Source organism: Balaenoptera physalus (genome assembly GCF_965194825.1).
Source record: "Balaenoptera physalus genome assembly, chromosome: 3".
Taxonomy (NCBI): Eukaryota; Metazoa; Chordata; class Mammalia; order Artiodactyla; family Balaenopteridae; genus Balaenoptera; species Balaenoptera physalus.
The window spans coordinates 3,032,740-3,048,385 of record NC_138890.1 but is presented as its reverse complement, the minus strand read 5'-3'; the positions used below and the strand labels follow the sequence as shown (position 1 = coordinate 3,048,385).

Genomic DNA, 15,646 nt, shown 5'->3' with positions numbered 1-15,646 from the left:
CACCAGCTGCAGAGAGAGACGGCAGCAGGCACAGGGGTCATGATGGTGCCTCTAGAGCCACTCGGCCCTACACCCCCGCCACTGGGGAGGGGAGAGGGTCTGGGAGGGCTCAGATTTTGGGCGGTCAACAGAGTCCAAGCTTTATTAGATTGAAGTCACGAGGGTCAGAGAAGGTCAACATCATTATCGCTTAGGACACCAGCTGCAGAGAGAGACGGCAGCAGGCACAGGGGTCATGATGGTGCCTCTAGAGCCACTCGGCCCTACACCCCCGCCACTGGGGAGGGGAGAGGGTCTGGGAGGGCTCAGATTTTGGGCGGTCAACAGAGTCCAAGCTTTATTAGATTGAAGTCACGAGGGTCAGAGAAGGTCAACATCATTATCGCTTAGGTTCCAGCTTGATCTGGTGGCTGAGCTCTTGAAGGGAGCTTAAATTTGGCAAAACAGGGACTTCCCTGGCGGTCCAGTGGTTAAGACTTCATGCTGTCAATGCAGCGGGCACGGGTTCCATCCCTGGTCAGGGAACTAAGATCCCGCATGCCCGGCAGTAAGTAAACAAATAAATTTGGCAGAACAGCTCAAGCAAGTGCTTCCAGTGAGTCTTTACAACTGACTTATTATCTTTGCTATTGTTACTTCTCTTGTCTGATAACAGTCTTTCATCCCTGCATTCTTTTGTTTCCTTAAGCTCATTAATTATTGAGACCTGTTCAAGGACAAACACTGTGGCCAGGCTTAGATCCCAAAATGGCTTAGGCAAAAAAATGGCTTCTCTAATGTCAAGAAAGCCGTGTCTGATTCTGGTTCTCTGGGACCCCTACCGTATCTGCTTACATCAGCTCCCTCAGGCCAGGATGCGTCACTGGTGAGGCAGCGTGGGGCTGTGGCAAAATGCCCTCCCGGGCTGGGCAGGGACAGACCTGCTGGTCGTGGTTGGGCTGCTGAGCCAGAGGCTCTTGGGTCAGTGACTTGTATTTTTTTTTTTTTTTAATTTATTTATTTTTGACTGTGCTGGATCTTCGTTACTGCGCGTGGGCTTTCTCTAGTTGTGGCAAGTGGGGGCTACTCTTCATTGCAGTGTGCGGGCTTCATTGTGGTGGCTTGTTGCGGAGCACAGGCTCTAGGTGCACGGGCTTCAGTAGTTGTGGCACCCAGGCTCAGTAGTTGTGGCCCACGGGCTCTAGAGCACAGGCTCTGTAGTTGTGGCACACGGGCTTAGTTGCTCTTTGGCATGTGGGAACCTCCCAGACCAGGGATCGAAACCTGTGTCCCCTGCATTGGCAGGCAGATTATTAACCACTTGCACCACCAGGGAAGGCCGTATTTTTTTTTTTTTTTGGCCATACTGCATGGCATGCGGGATCTTAGTTCCCCGACCAAGTCCCACTGCATGGTAAGGGGTGGCTGGATGCAGGACGTCTGACACGGACAGATGAGTAGACGGCTCTTCATTAGGCACAAGGACTGACAGCCCCGGGGAGAAGGACGCCGCAGGCCCTGCAGGGCACTTGGGGCGCAGTCAGGAGCAGAGTGTGCGGGCAGCCTTTAGTGACGAGAGGATGAGGTGGCCTCCAGTTCTGTGGGAGGATGTCACTGACTTGCTTGAATCATTCCGTGGGCTGGCAGGGCCGTGACAGCAGGAGCCCAGCCGGTCCCTCGGTCCCTCGAGAAGGAGGGCCTTGGGCTATCCGACCTCATCGGCGGCAGCTGTGAGGGACCCTCCGTGTTTTCCTAGCGCGTGAGATTCGCCCTCAATCGAGGCCTTCACCACGGCTCGCGTTAGTCATGCGCCGTCTGCAAAATGAGTCAGACAGGCCTGGGTTTGATGCAGCCCAGTTGGGCTCCTGGCTCTCGGCAGACACGGCACCTCTGTGTGTGTGCCAGCTTTGTCCTTAGGGACAGTGGTTCCTAGGGTGGCAGCGAGGGTTAGAGGCAAGGGTGTGTCAGGGTCCAGCACACCCTGGGCGCCCCCTCACTAAGCGTGTCTTGTTAAATTCGGGGGCTTGGGTGCAGGAGTCACCAGGCCATGCTGGGTCCCCTGCAGCACTGCCTGCCTCTCGTAGGGCAGAGGGCTGTCCTCGTGCCACCTGTCCTGCCCAGGGGCTGCGCGCTCACAGCTGCTGTGCTCCTGACCATATTTGGGCAAGAGGCGGCGGCCGCTATTAATAACCAGCGGGGCCGCCAGGGCCCGGGGTGGTCTATAAAGCCAGACCCACCAGCCCTGAGAGGCTCCTTCAGCCCCCGAGACCTTTAGCCCCCCTGTTGTACAGAGAGAAAAAGAAAAGTAAGTACCGAAACCATCCCCTTGTCCCTCTGCCCGGCCCCACTCGGTGGCCTGAAAAGTGAGACACAGAACAGTGGTGAAAGACATACCCCATGCAAAGGACGTCTGAAACACAGCCTTGGGGGCAATTAACCGGCCCAGGTGGGAAGAGGGCAGTGAGGGGGGAGGAGGAGGAGGAGGATGGGGCTGGGGCTTCTCCTCCCTGATTCTCCTTGTCCTGGAGGGGAGAGAGCCGGGGACCCCTGCCCTGGCCAGGTGACCCCAGGATGCATGTGTGTCTTGCAGTGATGGCCGTGGTGTCGGCTTCCCTCGGGGAGTGCGCGGCTTCCTCCCTCCCTCCCACCGCCTGCCACCCCGACTCCCCTGGTGTCCTCCACCCCACCCCCCGGGGTTTTGCATTTTTGAGGGTCCCTGTATGGCAGGACTTCCAGACCCCTGTGGAAGTGAGCCCTGATTGCATGATTGAAAGTTGCCTCTGCACCCCCCTGCCGCCCCCTCCCCTCCGGGGCTTGTTGAAGAGAAGCTTAAAGGGAACGGGGAGGTGATGAGGACATTTCTTGGGCGACCCAGGCTCCCTCCAGAATGTGCTGGGAGGACTTGGGGGCGCTCCTGAGCGGCAGCGGAGGGCATATGGCTGCCCCTGTCTGTGCCGGTCAGCCTGCTCCTCCCCCAGGCACTGGCTGGCCCCCTAGTCTGCCCCAAGGATGCCCCCTCAGGGGCCTGGCAGACAGGGCACCTGAGGTGGAGGCAGCCTTTGGAGGTGACCGCCCTGGCCCTGTTGGGACGTGGGTAGGGCAGGCAGAGTAACTGCTGATTAAGATGGCCGCTGAGTGCTACTTGACGTGAGTGGCAAGTGCTTGGGGTTGGGGGGGGGGGTCCTGAAATAGAATGAGGAAAGGAGGGGCCCGGGAGCTGGCTCTGCAGCCTTGCCCCACCGCCTGGAGCCTCTCCCTCCATCTTTCTTCCCCGATGGCTGTTAGGACATTTGGGGAAGGGCCCCAGGGCAGAGCTCTGGTCGGGGGACTGTCCAGGGGCCCGCGTGAGGACGCTTCACATGGAAGGTCGCCTGTCTGTATGTCTGTGGTGAGCTGGGGTGGGGTAGGGTCTCTCTGGCAGGGCTTCCGAATTGGGGTGGCCTCAGAGGAGCCAGGTTCCAGCGAGAGACCCGTGGGGTCCCACCCACCGGCCTGGACCCCCAGCAATCCCAAGGCCACACCTCCTCCCCCACGGAGTGCGCTCCCTGGTGCCTCGATTGAAGATCAGGGTTGCGGGCAGGCCAGGCCGAGTTCCCGGGGGTGGGGGATGACTTGGCCCAGGAGGGTGTCAGCCGCGGGATGACTGGCACGTGAGTGTGTGTGTGTCACGTGGGTGTGTGTGTCAGGGTCTGTCCCATCCTGGGCTCTCAGCCTTCTCTGCACATCGAGTCCCACTTGGGGCGCCTCCAGGGGGTGGTTTTTTGTTTTTTTTTTTTTAATTTATTTTTTAATTTGTTTTTGTCTGCCTTGGGTCCTCATTGTTGCGCGCGGGCTTTCTCTAGTTGCGGCGAGCGGGGGCTCCTCTTTGTTGCGGTGCACGGGCTTCTGATTGCGGTGACTTCTCTTGTTGCAGAGCACGGGCTCTAGGCACGCGGGCTTCAGTAGTTGTGGTACGAGGGCTCAATAGTTGTGGCTCACAGGCTTAGTTGCTCTGCAGCATGTGGGATCTTCCCAGACCAGGGCTTGAACCCGTGTCCCCTGCAAGATTCTTAACCACTGCGCCACCAGGGGAGTCCCGGGGGGATGGGGGTTTGAGCCAATTCTCTGCCCTTAGTCCAGGGTGTCTCCCCTCGGCACCGCTGACCTTCGGGCTGGATTGTTCTTGGCTGTGGGCCTGTCCTGGGCGCTGTGGGGTGTGGAGCAGCATCCCTGGCCCCCACCCCCTCGGTGCCAGGAGTCCCCCAGTGTGACAACCACAGAAGTCCCCAGACGTTGCCCAGTGTCCCCTGGGCAGGGGGCAGAATCGCCCCCCAGTTGAGAAGCACTGACCTGAGGTTGTTCTTGGCCTTGAGCGTTCCGGGAAGGTGGAGTGCTTATCCCTGGGCCTCCCCGGGATGATTTTAGGGGAGGGATCGGGGGCAGAATCACCCCCCAGTTGAGAAGCACTGACCTGAGGTTGTTCTTGGCCTTGAGCGTTCTGGGAAGGTGGAGTGCTTATCCCTGGGCCTCCCCGGGATGATTTTAGGGGAGGGATCGGGGGCAGAATCACCCCCCAGTTGAGAAGCACTGACCTGAGGTTGTTCTTGGCCTTGAGCGTTCCGGGAAGGTGGAGTGCTTATCCCTGGGCCTCCCCGGGATGATTTTAGGGGAGGGATCGGGGGCAGAATCCCCCCCCCAGTTGAGAAGCACTGACCTGAGGTTGTTCTTGGCCTTGAGCGTTCCGGGAAGGTGGAGTGCTTATCCCTGGGCCTCCCCGGGATGATTTTAGGGGAGGGATCGGGGGCAGGCCTTCTTAGTGTTTGTAGCGACATGCTTTCAGGAAATTCAAGGTTTCCCATCCACAGCAAGGCCATGAAGTTTCCTCTTCCAACGAATTTAGTTAAAATCAATAAAATGAGCGAGACTCATAAAGAAAACTAATAAATACCATAGTAACTATAGGGGAGTCTGCGGCCCCAGCCCTGTCACGAGGGTGGGAGGAGAACGAACGGCCTCAGAAGGGACCTCGGAGGGAGGCACTGGGGGCATCGGGAGCTGGGGGGCCTCCTCCGGGCCCGGGGTCGCAGGGGAGCCTGGCGGTGACTGGTCTTGCCGCCAGCCCAGGCAGGACAGTGGGCACAGCTGCGTCCCAGGCGCACCAGCCTGGCCTGGAACCCTGTCTCCTTCCTTTGTCTGTGGCCTGTGGCTAAGGGACTCCACCTCCAGGAGCCTCAGTTTCCTCATCTGCGGAAAAGGAGTAGGTTACTGGTCACAGGAGCATGGGAGACAATTCCCAGCGCCCCCCCCCACCCCCGAACACCGGACAGGGGTCCAGCAGGTGTGAGTGCCCTCCCCGGGGTTGGGGGCCGGCCTGGGGCTGGGGGGGCAGGCCTTGGGCTCCTCGTCCCAGTGAGTGGCAACACCTGCCACAAAACCCCAGCAGCAACGGGCATCTGAAGCCCAGGGGAGGATGCTGAGGCGCAGGTGGCACGTTACCTGCCCCGGGGATCTCTCTCTAGGAAGGGGCTGAGGCGGCCGGGTTCTGGAGCCACCCTCTCACGCTCTGGGCTGCCCGGTCTTAGGGCGTCCCATTCTGGGGCCTGGGGAGACCGCCGGGCACTGACCTAGGGGGTGCTTGGTGGACGTGACAGGGGCACATCAGGTTAGTCTTGGGGTTCTGTCTGGGGAGGGCAGGGGCTGCAGGAAAGGCACAGGTTAGCCCAGCTGGAGTCCACACTGTGCCCAGAGCTGCCCAGCCAGGGGCAGGTGGGGTGGGATTCACTGGGCCCATCAGGTGGCTGTGAGAGGAGTGAGAGAATCTTCCCGAGATACGGGTAGGAAGACGGAAGGCGGATGGGGCGAGGGTGAGCCGCCTGGCATGCCTCCTTGGCTGGAGACGGTCCTGGGTCAGCATTTGACAGATGTGTTCAAATCTCAGCTCCGCTGAGTGACCTTGGGCAGGTCCCTTTCCTCTCTGAGCCCTAGAGAGGCGGGTCATAGAATAATCCGACCACTCAAGGTGGTCGGCCCCGATCAGGGTGACAAACTGTCTCAGTTTGCCTGGGCCCGGCCTTTCCCAGGATGGGGAGCTTTCAGTGCTGAAACTGGGAAAGTGCCGTGCAATCAGGATGAGGTGGTCCCCCATCCCGCTACTGTTCTCATAGTGACCGAGGTGTCTGGTGGCCAGGCAGGGCTCTGGCTGCCCCGGAGCCACCTCTCCCGTGTCCCTGTCCCATCCTGGACTATTTCGGGCCTGGTGACCAGAGGATAGCCTCACTGTGCTCCGTGACTGTGACAAAGGGCAGGCCTTGGCAGGCTCTCCGAGGCTCCCTCCACGCCCTGCACCAGCTCCCACCTGCCCTCCAGGACACAGTGGGCTCTTCCCGCCACCCTCCACCCCAGACCTTGCATACACTGCAGCCGTCAGCAGATGCTGCAGGAAATGAGTGATTTTGGCCGTGCGGACTTGAGGGTCTCTACCCCAGCCCCCCACCTCAGCCGTGTAGCTTGAAAGCAGCCACAGCTGACACATACTCGAGTAGGCGTGGCTGCCAGCCAAGACAACTTTATTTATAGATGCTGAAATTTGAATTCCATGTAACTTGCATGTGTCATGAAATTTAATTCTTATTTTTTTCCATGACCATTTAAAAATGTGAAGCCATTCTTAGCTCGAGGGCTATACAAAAACATGCAGTGGGCTGGGTTTAGCCCATGGGCCATACTTTGCTGCCCCAAGTACTACACACCCAATAAACATTTGTTGAGTGAATAATGTTTAGTGCCCCATTAAAGCAGGCACTAATTTATTAGCGTGACAGTTACGTGCTGTTAGCGAGTATATGGGCATTTGTGCATTTTTGATTAAAGTCACAAGTGTTGGAAATGCTACCGAATAAAATAAAAGTCACATTGGGTGATTTTTTTTTTTTTTTTTTGGGCTGCGAGGCTTGTGGGATCTTAGTTCCCCAACCAGGGATTGAACCCAGGCCCTCGGCAGTGAAAGCACTGAGTCCTTCTGGACTACCAGGGAATTCCCTTTTTTTTTTTTTTCTCATCAAGACCCAGAGGACTTTAAAAAACAGCTTTATTGACATAGAATTAACATACCATTCAATTTATCCATTTAATGTGTAAACTTCAGTTTTTGGGGTATATTCACAGGGTTGTACAACCATCAACTAGGATCAGCTTGAGAATATTTTGGGAATTCCCTGGCGGTCCAGTGGTTAGGTCTCTGCACTTTCACTGCCGAGGGCGCAGGTTCAACCCCTGGTCCGGGAACTAAGATCCCACAAGCTGCGTGGCACGGCCGAAAAAAGAAAAAAAAACTTGAGAAAGTTTTATCCCCACTAGGAGCCACTCCCCACCCCTCCCCAGCCCCTTGGCAACCACGAGTCTGCTTTCTGTCTCTGGATTTGCAGGGTTGGTCCTCCCGAGGCCTCTTTTCCCCCTGGCTTACAGATGGGCATCTTCTCCCTGTGTCCTCACATGGTTTCCCCTTGGTGTGTCCCAACTTCTTCTTATATGGACACCAGTCATACTGGATTGAGGCCCACCCCTCACGACCCCATTTTAACTTAGTGACCTCCAAATGCAGTCATACTCTGGGGTCCTGAGGGTCAGGGGCTTCAACATACGAATTTAAGTGTACACAGTTCAGCCCATAATAGTGTCGTTTGCTTTTTTGGTTTTGTTTGTTTGAAGCAAGGAGAGTCTTAACAGATTCAAATCCTCCTCAAACATACCAGGACATGGTGTTCTGAGCCATTAGGTACACAGCTTGTCAATGGCCTGGCAGGGACGGGAACCCAGCCCCTCCTGACTCTCGGCCTGTGGGCCCTTTCACCTCTCTTCTGCAGCCCCCAGCAGACCAGCAGATACGGTGACCAACCATCTCGGTTGGTTGGTTCTGAGGGATTTCTGGGGAAGCAGGACTTTCCATGCTAAAGTAAAGGGATGGGAACTCCCTGGCAGTCCAGTGGTTAGAACTCCGCGCTTCCCCTGCCGAGGGCGCAGGTTCAAATTCCTGGTCGGGGAACTAAGATACCGCAAGGCACACAACATATTTAAAAAAAAAAAAAGTAAAGGGAAAGTATTTGGAAAATAGGCACAGTTGGTCACCCTACTGCTGATCTGCACTGGGTCTTCAGGTTGGTGGGGAAAGGGCTGCATGAGGCCTTAGCTGAAGCTAGTGCCAGGGATGAGCCCCAGGCCCAGCGGGGCCTCCCGGCTCTGCTGCCGTCCATCTGTCCATCTGCTTACCACTCTCTCCTTTGTGTTTTGCACTGTGCTGGGTTGTGAGGCCACAGGGGCAAAGGGCAGTGGTGATTGCACCGCTAGGTGATTTCTGTTGGCAGGAAGGCTGCGTTTAGAAGGGGCAGCAGCTGAGTGGGAGGCTCCCCCCAGCTGGGGCACAGGAAGTGAGTGGTTTCCCAGGAGCCTGGGACCCTGAATCCAGGGCAGGACAGGACTTGTAGGGCTGACCTGCTGCCCAGCCCATTCTGTGGTGAAGGGCAGGGAGCCTTGGGGGACATGGAGACCCCACTCCATGGATGCCACTGCAGGAAGCTCATAGGACAGTGGGAGTGTTGTGTGGCAAGTGAGGGGCAGGGCTCTGGACACCCACACTCCTCGCCCCACAGCCTTCTTGCCACCGACTGCAAGTACAGCATGAAAGCACACGGAACCCTCACTGCCCCTGTGCCCTGATCCTCCCTCCCTGCATCCCTTCCTTTTCTTTTTATTGAGGTGAAATTTCCATAACATACAATTAATCGTTTTAAGTGAACAATTCAGTGACAGTTGGTGCATTCACAATGTTGTGCAACCATCCATCACCTCTAATTCCAGAACATTCCATCATCCCAAAAAGAAACCTTGTCCCTACCATCCGTCACTCCCGCACCCCCCCTTCCCCCCCAAGCCCAGCCCCTGGCAACCATGAGTCTACTTTCTATCTCTGTGGATTTGCTGGTTCTGGACATTTCATATACGTGGAATCATACAGTGTTTGTCCTTGTGTGTCTGGCTTATTTCACTGAGCATCATGTCCTCAAGGTTCATCCATGTTGTACTGAGTGTCAGACTTTCCTTCTTCCTAAGGCTGTTTGTGGATGGACCATGTTTTGTTTATCCATCCATCATTTGATGGACTTTTTAGGTTGCTCTCACCTTTTGGCTACTGTGAATAGTGCTACTTTGAATCATTCATGTACAAGTTTTTGTTTGAACACCTGTTTTCAATCCTTTTGGTTAATCTTCTCTAGGAGTGGAATTGCTAGGTCATATGGTAATTGGTTTTTTTTTTTTCCCCATAATTTCCAAATGTTCAATGGCTTTGTCCAAAACTGTCTACACTTCAGCTTTTTCCTGCCCTTCTGGACTGAGTGGGGTGAGTTGCTACAGTTCCACGGCTGGCCCTGGGGTATCACCCTCAGGTCAAGGGGTACCCTGTCCTCCTCCTGTCTACCCCTGCTCCGTCCACCCTCCCCCTCCCCACCCTGTCTTCAGTCTCCACGGGAGCCTTCCAACCTCCCTTGGGCAAAAAGAACAGGGTCTGAGGAGACCTGAGTTCAAATCCCAGCTCCCAAGCCACTGACCATCTCTGAGCCTCAGTCTTCCCATCTGTGAAATGAGTGTATACGATAAACTGCCTCACCAACATTTTAGGGAAGGTTCAGGGAGATGTGGTTCCTGGGACAGAGAGTGTGTCCTTACGAGCATCCTGGGTCATGAGAAGTAGGTGTCAGCTCCAGTCACAGAGGAGGCGCCGGGGTGCAGTGACAGCAGGGCTCAGCTAAGAGCCAGGGGCACCCTCAGGTTTGGCTGACCTCCCAGCCCCTGCTCTGGGCCGTGCTGTGCTGTTTTTTGAAAGCTGGCAGGAAATTTCCCTTTTGAGGAAGCTAGGCCCAAAGACCCTCAAGCAGCCACCCAGGGTCACATTGCCATGGGTCCAACAGGTGGAGACTGTAACTGCCCAGAGCCCTTGGTGTCGCCCCCCCGATGCCACCAATGCACCAAGGAGACGGGGCAGGAGGGTCCCTCTCAGCACCTCGAACACAACAGGCTGGACCCCAACGATTAAAAAACAGGATCAGGTTTAATATGTAAGCCGCCATCGAGGTTACAGAAGCATCTCGGGACAGAATGCCCGGGCCCTGAGATGCTGGGCTGTGAGTGGGGCCTCCACTCTCATATGTACAGACTTCCCCAAAGGGAAATGGTCACGCAGTGTCTGGCTGGGATGCCGCCAGCCTGGCCGTACTGTGGCCGGAATTGTGTCTGGGTCCCTGCATTGGGGGCTGGGCCCCTCCTCTCCAGCCACACCTAGGAGCGGTTCAGAAGCGAGTTCTGAATGTCTTCCAGGACTTGGTGGAAGAGCTCCTCGCGGGACTTCGTGCCGTCCAGGTACACTGAAATCAGAAAGGCCACAGTCAGGGGCCCTGGGAGCCCAACCGCGGCCCGGGTTACTGGGGCTGCCGCCAGGAGGCGGGCGGCCAGCGCACAGAGGACTGGAGGACTGCTGGTCAGGAGGAAGCTGGCCTGCAGAGTCAGCCTGTGGGAACAGACCAGCCTCTGGGGCCCAGAGCGAGAGAGACTGGTGGTGAGACTCGAGGAGGGACTTTCAGGTTTCCCAAATGGTCCCAATGGGGAGGAGCTGGCCTCATCTTACTCAGGGACTTACCCACTTCCACGCCATTGGCCTCCATCTCCCGCTTATACTTCTGGTACATAGGCCACACGTGGCCGTCGAAGAGGCCGGGGGGGTCGGGGACCATGTAGCGTCGAGTACTGGGGAGGGAGATGGGCGAGAATGAGCAACACCCATGTCACCCAAGGGTGGTGCCATGAGCAGAGCCTGGGGTGCGGGAACTAGGTCGGGGCGGCACCACTGAGAACGGGGACCCTACTGATTCAGGGGCCCCGTGGTGGGGCCTGGGTGCCCCAACTTCCAGCATTTTCCCCGGTGGGCCTGGGAGATGCCCAGGGTAGGGCATGGGTGGGCCACACTCTCCAGGCCCCAGGCTATGGGCCTCTGGAACCCAGCACTGGCCACCCAGGTGCCTGCTGCCCGTCAGCCTGCAGCTTCAGGGTGGCCGTGTGTCCAGCAGGCATTACCCAGTTTCCTGGTCCCACCTGGGAATGCAGACAGGGCCCCCAGGCTCACCTTCTCCTCCACTTGCACTCTTCGTACGGGACGGTCAGGAAGTACCGTCGGCTATACAAGTCCACCAGGGGCCTGGCAGGGGTAGGGGACCCGGTCAGCGCCCGTGGGTCAAAGTACACAACCCCCCATGGCCTTGGCCTCCAGGGACATTCCTGGGTGATGAGGGCTGGTTGGGGGAGGTGTGGCGGTTTGTCTGGGCTGATTAGGTTAGGGATGAGTGAGGGGACCAGCATCGGCCAGCCTCCTACTATGCCCACATTAGCCCCCCACCCTGAGGATGGAATCCTCCCTCTCTCCCAATTTGGATGGTCCCAGAGAGGTACGATGTCCTGCCCAGGGTCACCCAGCAAGGTTGTCTGTCAAAATAGAGACTTGGTGACCTAGGAGGGCCCGGATTGTCCGGGGCCCAGACCTGGAGATGCTCACTTGTAGCTGTAGAGAAGGAAGCCTTCCAGGATGAGGATGTGGGTGTCTGAGGCGTCCAGCTGGACACTGACCCCGTGGGCACGGGCGAACTTCCGGGGGCTGCTCACCCAGGCCTGCACGGTGCTCAGCATGGCCTCCATGTCCAGGGACTCCAGCACTGGGGGCGGGAAAGCGAGTGTTGGTGGGGTGGGGGCCATGGGGCAGCGAGGGCAGGGGGCGCGGGGCTGCCGTCCGTCCTTACCGTCCCACTGTTTGAAGCCGTCCTCCCCAACTGCTATTTGGTCTTGGGGCTGAAACAGAGGAGCCCAAGCCGCGGGCTCAGTGCCCGCCTTCCCACCTTACCCCACCCTGGGGTGACAGCACCTGGAGAGCCCCCAGTGAGGGTCTGGGTGCCCCTGTCTGCCTCGGCCCCCTGCAGCTGATAGTCATAGGCTCCGAGGTCCCAGGCGGGGGTGGGGGGTGGGGGCTCCAGGCTGGCATTCAGAACCCCTCCCCAACTTTGTGACTGTTGGGACCAGGAGCGGGGGGATTTTGCATCTATGATCTAGTTACTCCCTCACCCTCCACAAAGCATCAAGGGCGGGCTCAGAGCCCATTTTGCAGATGGGAAAGTGGAGTTGCAGAGGATAAAGGGTACCATCCAGGTGGCACGCCCCCTCTGGGAACCGCAGTTTCCCCATCTGTCCCATGGGGAACCGGTGTGCTGTGAGAACGTGCCAGGCACGCAGTAGGTGCTCAGTAACCGAGATCGCCGGTCCCTCGATCTCCCAACTCGGGTTAGCCCAGGGTGCCCCGGGAGGGGTCTGCTCCCCTGAGTCTCCTTCTCGGGGCTGCCACCCCCCGCCCCCGGCCCGGCCAGGGCAGCCACCTTGAAGAAGTCATCCTGGTGGATCACACAGCAGTTGGGCAGTGACTTAAGGAGGCTGTTGGTCAGTGTGGTCTTGCCGCCGTTGGTCATGCTGTGGGGAGAGCATACACGTGAGGATGCCTGGGTCCCCTCTCTGGACCTGTCCGGGTCTGAGGGACCCCCAGGATCAGACTCAAATCTAAAACACAGGCCTGTAGGGACTTTCCTTGTGGTCCAGTGGTTAGGACGCTGCGCTTCCACTGCAGGGGGCGCGATTCGATCCCTGGTTGGGAACTAAGATCCCGCAAGCCAAGCTGCGTGGCCAAAAACAAAACAAAGCAAAACAAACACAGGCCTGTAAAACAGTAGAGCTAAGAGGGTATTTCTATTCATGTTAGGTCAGAGGAGGCTTTCTAATCAGCCGATCTGGGCTGCCTGGCCCACTACTGCCCACTGCCCACTAGGGCCAGGCAAGGGCCTGTGCTCACCTGCCTGATGAAACAGAGAAAGGGGGCAGAGGGTATGAAAACAAACAAAAAAGCGAACACAGTCTTGGCTGGGGTCATGGAAGCACTGCTTTCTGTGTTCAGACTCGTCCAGTGTTACTGCAAACCCAGGAGGTGGTGCCCGGAGCTCGAGGAAACTGAGGCCCACGTGTGACTTAGCCTCAGCAGGGCTTTAAGAAAAGCCAAATTGTTAAAGCAAGTGCAAACTGGGGGAGAAAAAAATATTTGTGATAGGAAAACCGGCAGTTCACTGCAAAACCGGGAAGAGATAATCACCTTATGACAAAGGGAAAGGATTATTAAAAAAAGGAATGGGCAAAGCCGGGTGACCACCTCATCCTGGTGTGCCCGGGACGTCTCTGGTTTTAGTGCTCAAAGTCCCAAATCCTGGGGACCCTTCAGTCCCAGGAAAAGCAGGACAGATGGTCACCCTAAGGACTCTGGACTGGGGCCGCTGAAGGACAGAGAAGGCTAACTGTCAGGCCTTTCTGGAAATAAGTGTCCCCTTGACCTGGTTGTCCCTCGCCTAGGAATCAGGGGTGGAAAGCTGGGTGTGGAAGGGGGGGACCTGCAGCCATTTAAAAGGGCCAGTGGGAAAGGTGACCCCCATACATTAAGGAGAGCAGGTTAGAACATACCTGATGTTAATTTGACTTGTTGCTGAAAGATACACCGTGCCCTCAGGGCCGGCTACAGAACGTGCAGAAATGGAGGGCCCTGGTCTCACTCTATTAGGAATTTCAAGAGGGTGATGGAGCATCAAACCAAGAGGGGTAGGATCCAGGGCGACCTCCTAGGTGGGAGCTCCAAGCCAGCCCTGCTTATGCGAAATGCTTCCAAGGCATCATCTTAAAAAGGCCTGGTTACTGGTAATAAATCTCCGGGAAGGCAAGGCCCCTGCCTGGGGTCAGCAGAAGTGGCTGCAAAGGCAGGTGCCACACAGTCAGGGAAGTGCCATTCTGGGGACCCCGCAGCACCTGCCCACGTGCCTCCCTGGGGTCGGAGTTTCCCACCCACCTTCCCCGCCCGCGCGCCTTAAGGAAGGTCGGCCTGGGCTTTATAAAGTCTTCTATTCCCCCCCTGAATCTAGTCAGGGGTGCGGCATGGGGAAGTGACTTCCATTTGGAAATTTTAAATTGGGCCCCGCGCCCGGCCCTGCGCCGAACAGAGGGCAGAGACCCCTCCCCGCACTCCGACCTTGGGCATCGGGTCCCTGCGACACCAGTCGCCAGGCAGCCCTCCATTCATTCCCCGGCCTCCTGCCCAGGCCACCTCGGCCCGCACAGGAGAGCGCCCGGCCGGCCTCTCCCGCGAGCTCCGCGCCTTTGCCCCCGCGGGGCGGTCCGCCTGGGACCCTGGACGCTCACCCTCCGATGCCCACAATGTACTTCATCTCTGCGCGGAGGAACGGCGGGGACCGCGGTTGGCAGGCCAACTCCCGACTCCCTGGTACCTGGCTGGGCCCGACTCCGCAGTGCGTCCCGGCTTCATTGAGAAAACCCTGCGACTTTATAGGTTGGGGCAGCCCGGAGGCCGCCTCCAGGGAGGCGGCCCATGGCCTATGGGGAGCGCAGGCGGCGCGGTGAAGTGGGGGGGTAGAGCGCTGGGGGCGCCGCACCTGTTCCCACTGGATGGAAATAGCTCCACGCTGTCTTTTGCCTAAATTAGTCACGGGTCGGCCGGGCAGGGGGGTGAGGGTGGAAGTCACCCCGCTGCCTCTTCCCCCCTCCTCCTCCTCCCCGCCTGCCCCCTCCTAGCCAGACTGCCCACGGGGCAGATAACCAGCCACACCTCTTCCCTCCCTAAAAATATCCAGCCCGGTGTGTCCCCTCGCCTGACCCTGACATTAAGGCCGGTTCTGGGGGCTGAGAAAAGGAACTCACCCCCCTCCCCCGTCTCCAGCGACAGCAGCGGGCCAGCCCCAGAGGTTCCACACGGCAGGGGACTTCCTTTTCCAAGGGGGCTGATGCCAAGATGAGCTTAAGTTCGTTCTGGTGACCCTGGCCGCCAGGAAATCTCAGCGTGACACCAGGGGCTGTTCAGCGGGCGCCCATGTGAGGGCTGGCGTCACTGCGTTTGGCCTCAGGCCTCTCAGCAGCTAGGGGGTGGGGTAGGCAGGGCCCTGCTGATCCCCGCCCCCTTACTGACCAGATGGGACCACATGCCCCACCCCGCCTCCCCACCAGAGGAGACCTTTTGGTTTCACGACCCCTTTTCCACTCTTGAAAAGGACTGAGGCCCCGGGGAGCTTTTGTTTAAATGGATTATCATCATGGATAATATTTACCACGTTATACATTAAAACTGAGAAAAATTAAAGGTTTGTTAACTTTAAAAAATGGCAACCAGGGTCTTCCCTTGTGGTCCAGTGGGTAAGACTCCACATTCCCAATGCAGGGGGCCTGGGTTCGATCCCTGGTGGGGGAACTAGATCCCGCATGCTGGAACTAAGAGTCCACATGCTGCAACTAAAAAAAAAAAAAAAAAAAAAAAGACAACTGATCACTACATGGTCACATAAACATAATACATATATTTTAAATTTATTTATTTAATTTATTTATGTTCGGCTGTGTTGGGTCTTTGTTGCTGCACACAGGCTTTCTCTAGTTGCGCGTAGCGGGAGCTACTCTTCGTTGCGGTGCGCGTGCTTCTTATTGCGGTGGCTTCTCTTGTTGCAGAGCATGGGCTGTAGGCGCACAGACTTCAGTAGTTGTGGCATGAGGGCTCAGTAGTTGT

The 15,646-nt window shown here is 57.4% G+C and overlaps 1 protein-coding gene and 1 long non-coding RNA gene across 7 annotated transcripts in view; one reads left to right on the top strand and one right to left on the bottom strand.

Moving 5' to 3' along the window:
* Window positions 1–221: 221 nt before the first annotated feature.
* LOC309656643 overlaps window positions 222–15,646 on the top strand; it is a 54,707-nt gene continuing 39,282 nt past the window's right edge. The window contains exon 1 of one of the 3 annotated variants that reach the window (XR_014261465.1): window positions 222–2,284. This is a non-coding gene — a long non-coding RNA (uncharacterized lncRNA). The remainder of the gene's footprint in view (window positions 2,285–15,646) is intronic. The other 2 variants (XR_014261466.1, XR_014261467.1) reach the window with 2 other exon arrangements.
* On the bottom strand, window positions 10,042–14,431 carry NMRK2 (nicotinamide riboside kinase 2). 4 transcript variants are annotated; one of them, XM_082453281.1, is made up of 8 exons: window positions 14,275–14,429; window positions 13,546–13,635; window positions 12,423–12,513; window positions 11,796–11,844; window positions 11,555–11,711; window positions 11,129–11,200; window positions 10,646–10,752; window positions 10,042–10,373 (listed from the first exon to the last, which is right to left on the bottom strand). In XM_082453281.1, exons 1-8 carry the CDS (start codon window positions 14,298–14,300, stop codon window positions 10,288–10,290), a joined length of 678 nt encoding a protein of 225 aa, XP_082309407.1. In that variant the 5' UTR covers window positions 14,301–14,429; the 3' UTR covers window positions 10,042–10,287. The 4 variants fall into 4 exon arrangements, with proteins under 4 accessions (XP_082309407.1, XP_082309408.1, XP_082309409.1 ...); XM_082453282.1 differs by lacking the exon at window positions 11,129–11,200 and having other exon boundaries at window positions 14,275–14,431; XM_082453283.1 differs by lacking the exon at window positions 13,546–13,635 and having other exon boundaries at window positions 14,275–14,425.

Excerpts from the sequence above, each read along its gene's own strand:
- NMRK2 (XM_082453281.1), bottom strand. The coding sequence starts at position 14,300 with ATGAAGTACATTGTGGGCATCGGAGG. Across the intron at positions 12,514-13,545 it reads ACAAGTCAAATTAACATCAG|CATGACCAACGGCGGCAAGA; the intron begins GTATGTTCTAAC and ends CTCTCCCCACAG. Across the intron at positions 11,845-12,422 it reads ACCAGGATGACTTCTTCAAG|CCCCAAGACCAAATAGCAGT; the intron begins GTGGCTGCCCTG and ends CCTCTGTTTCAG.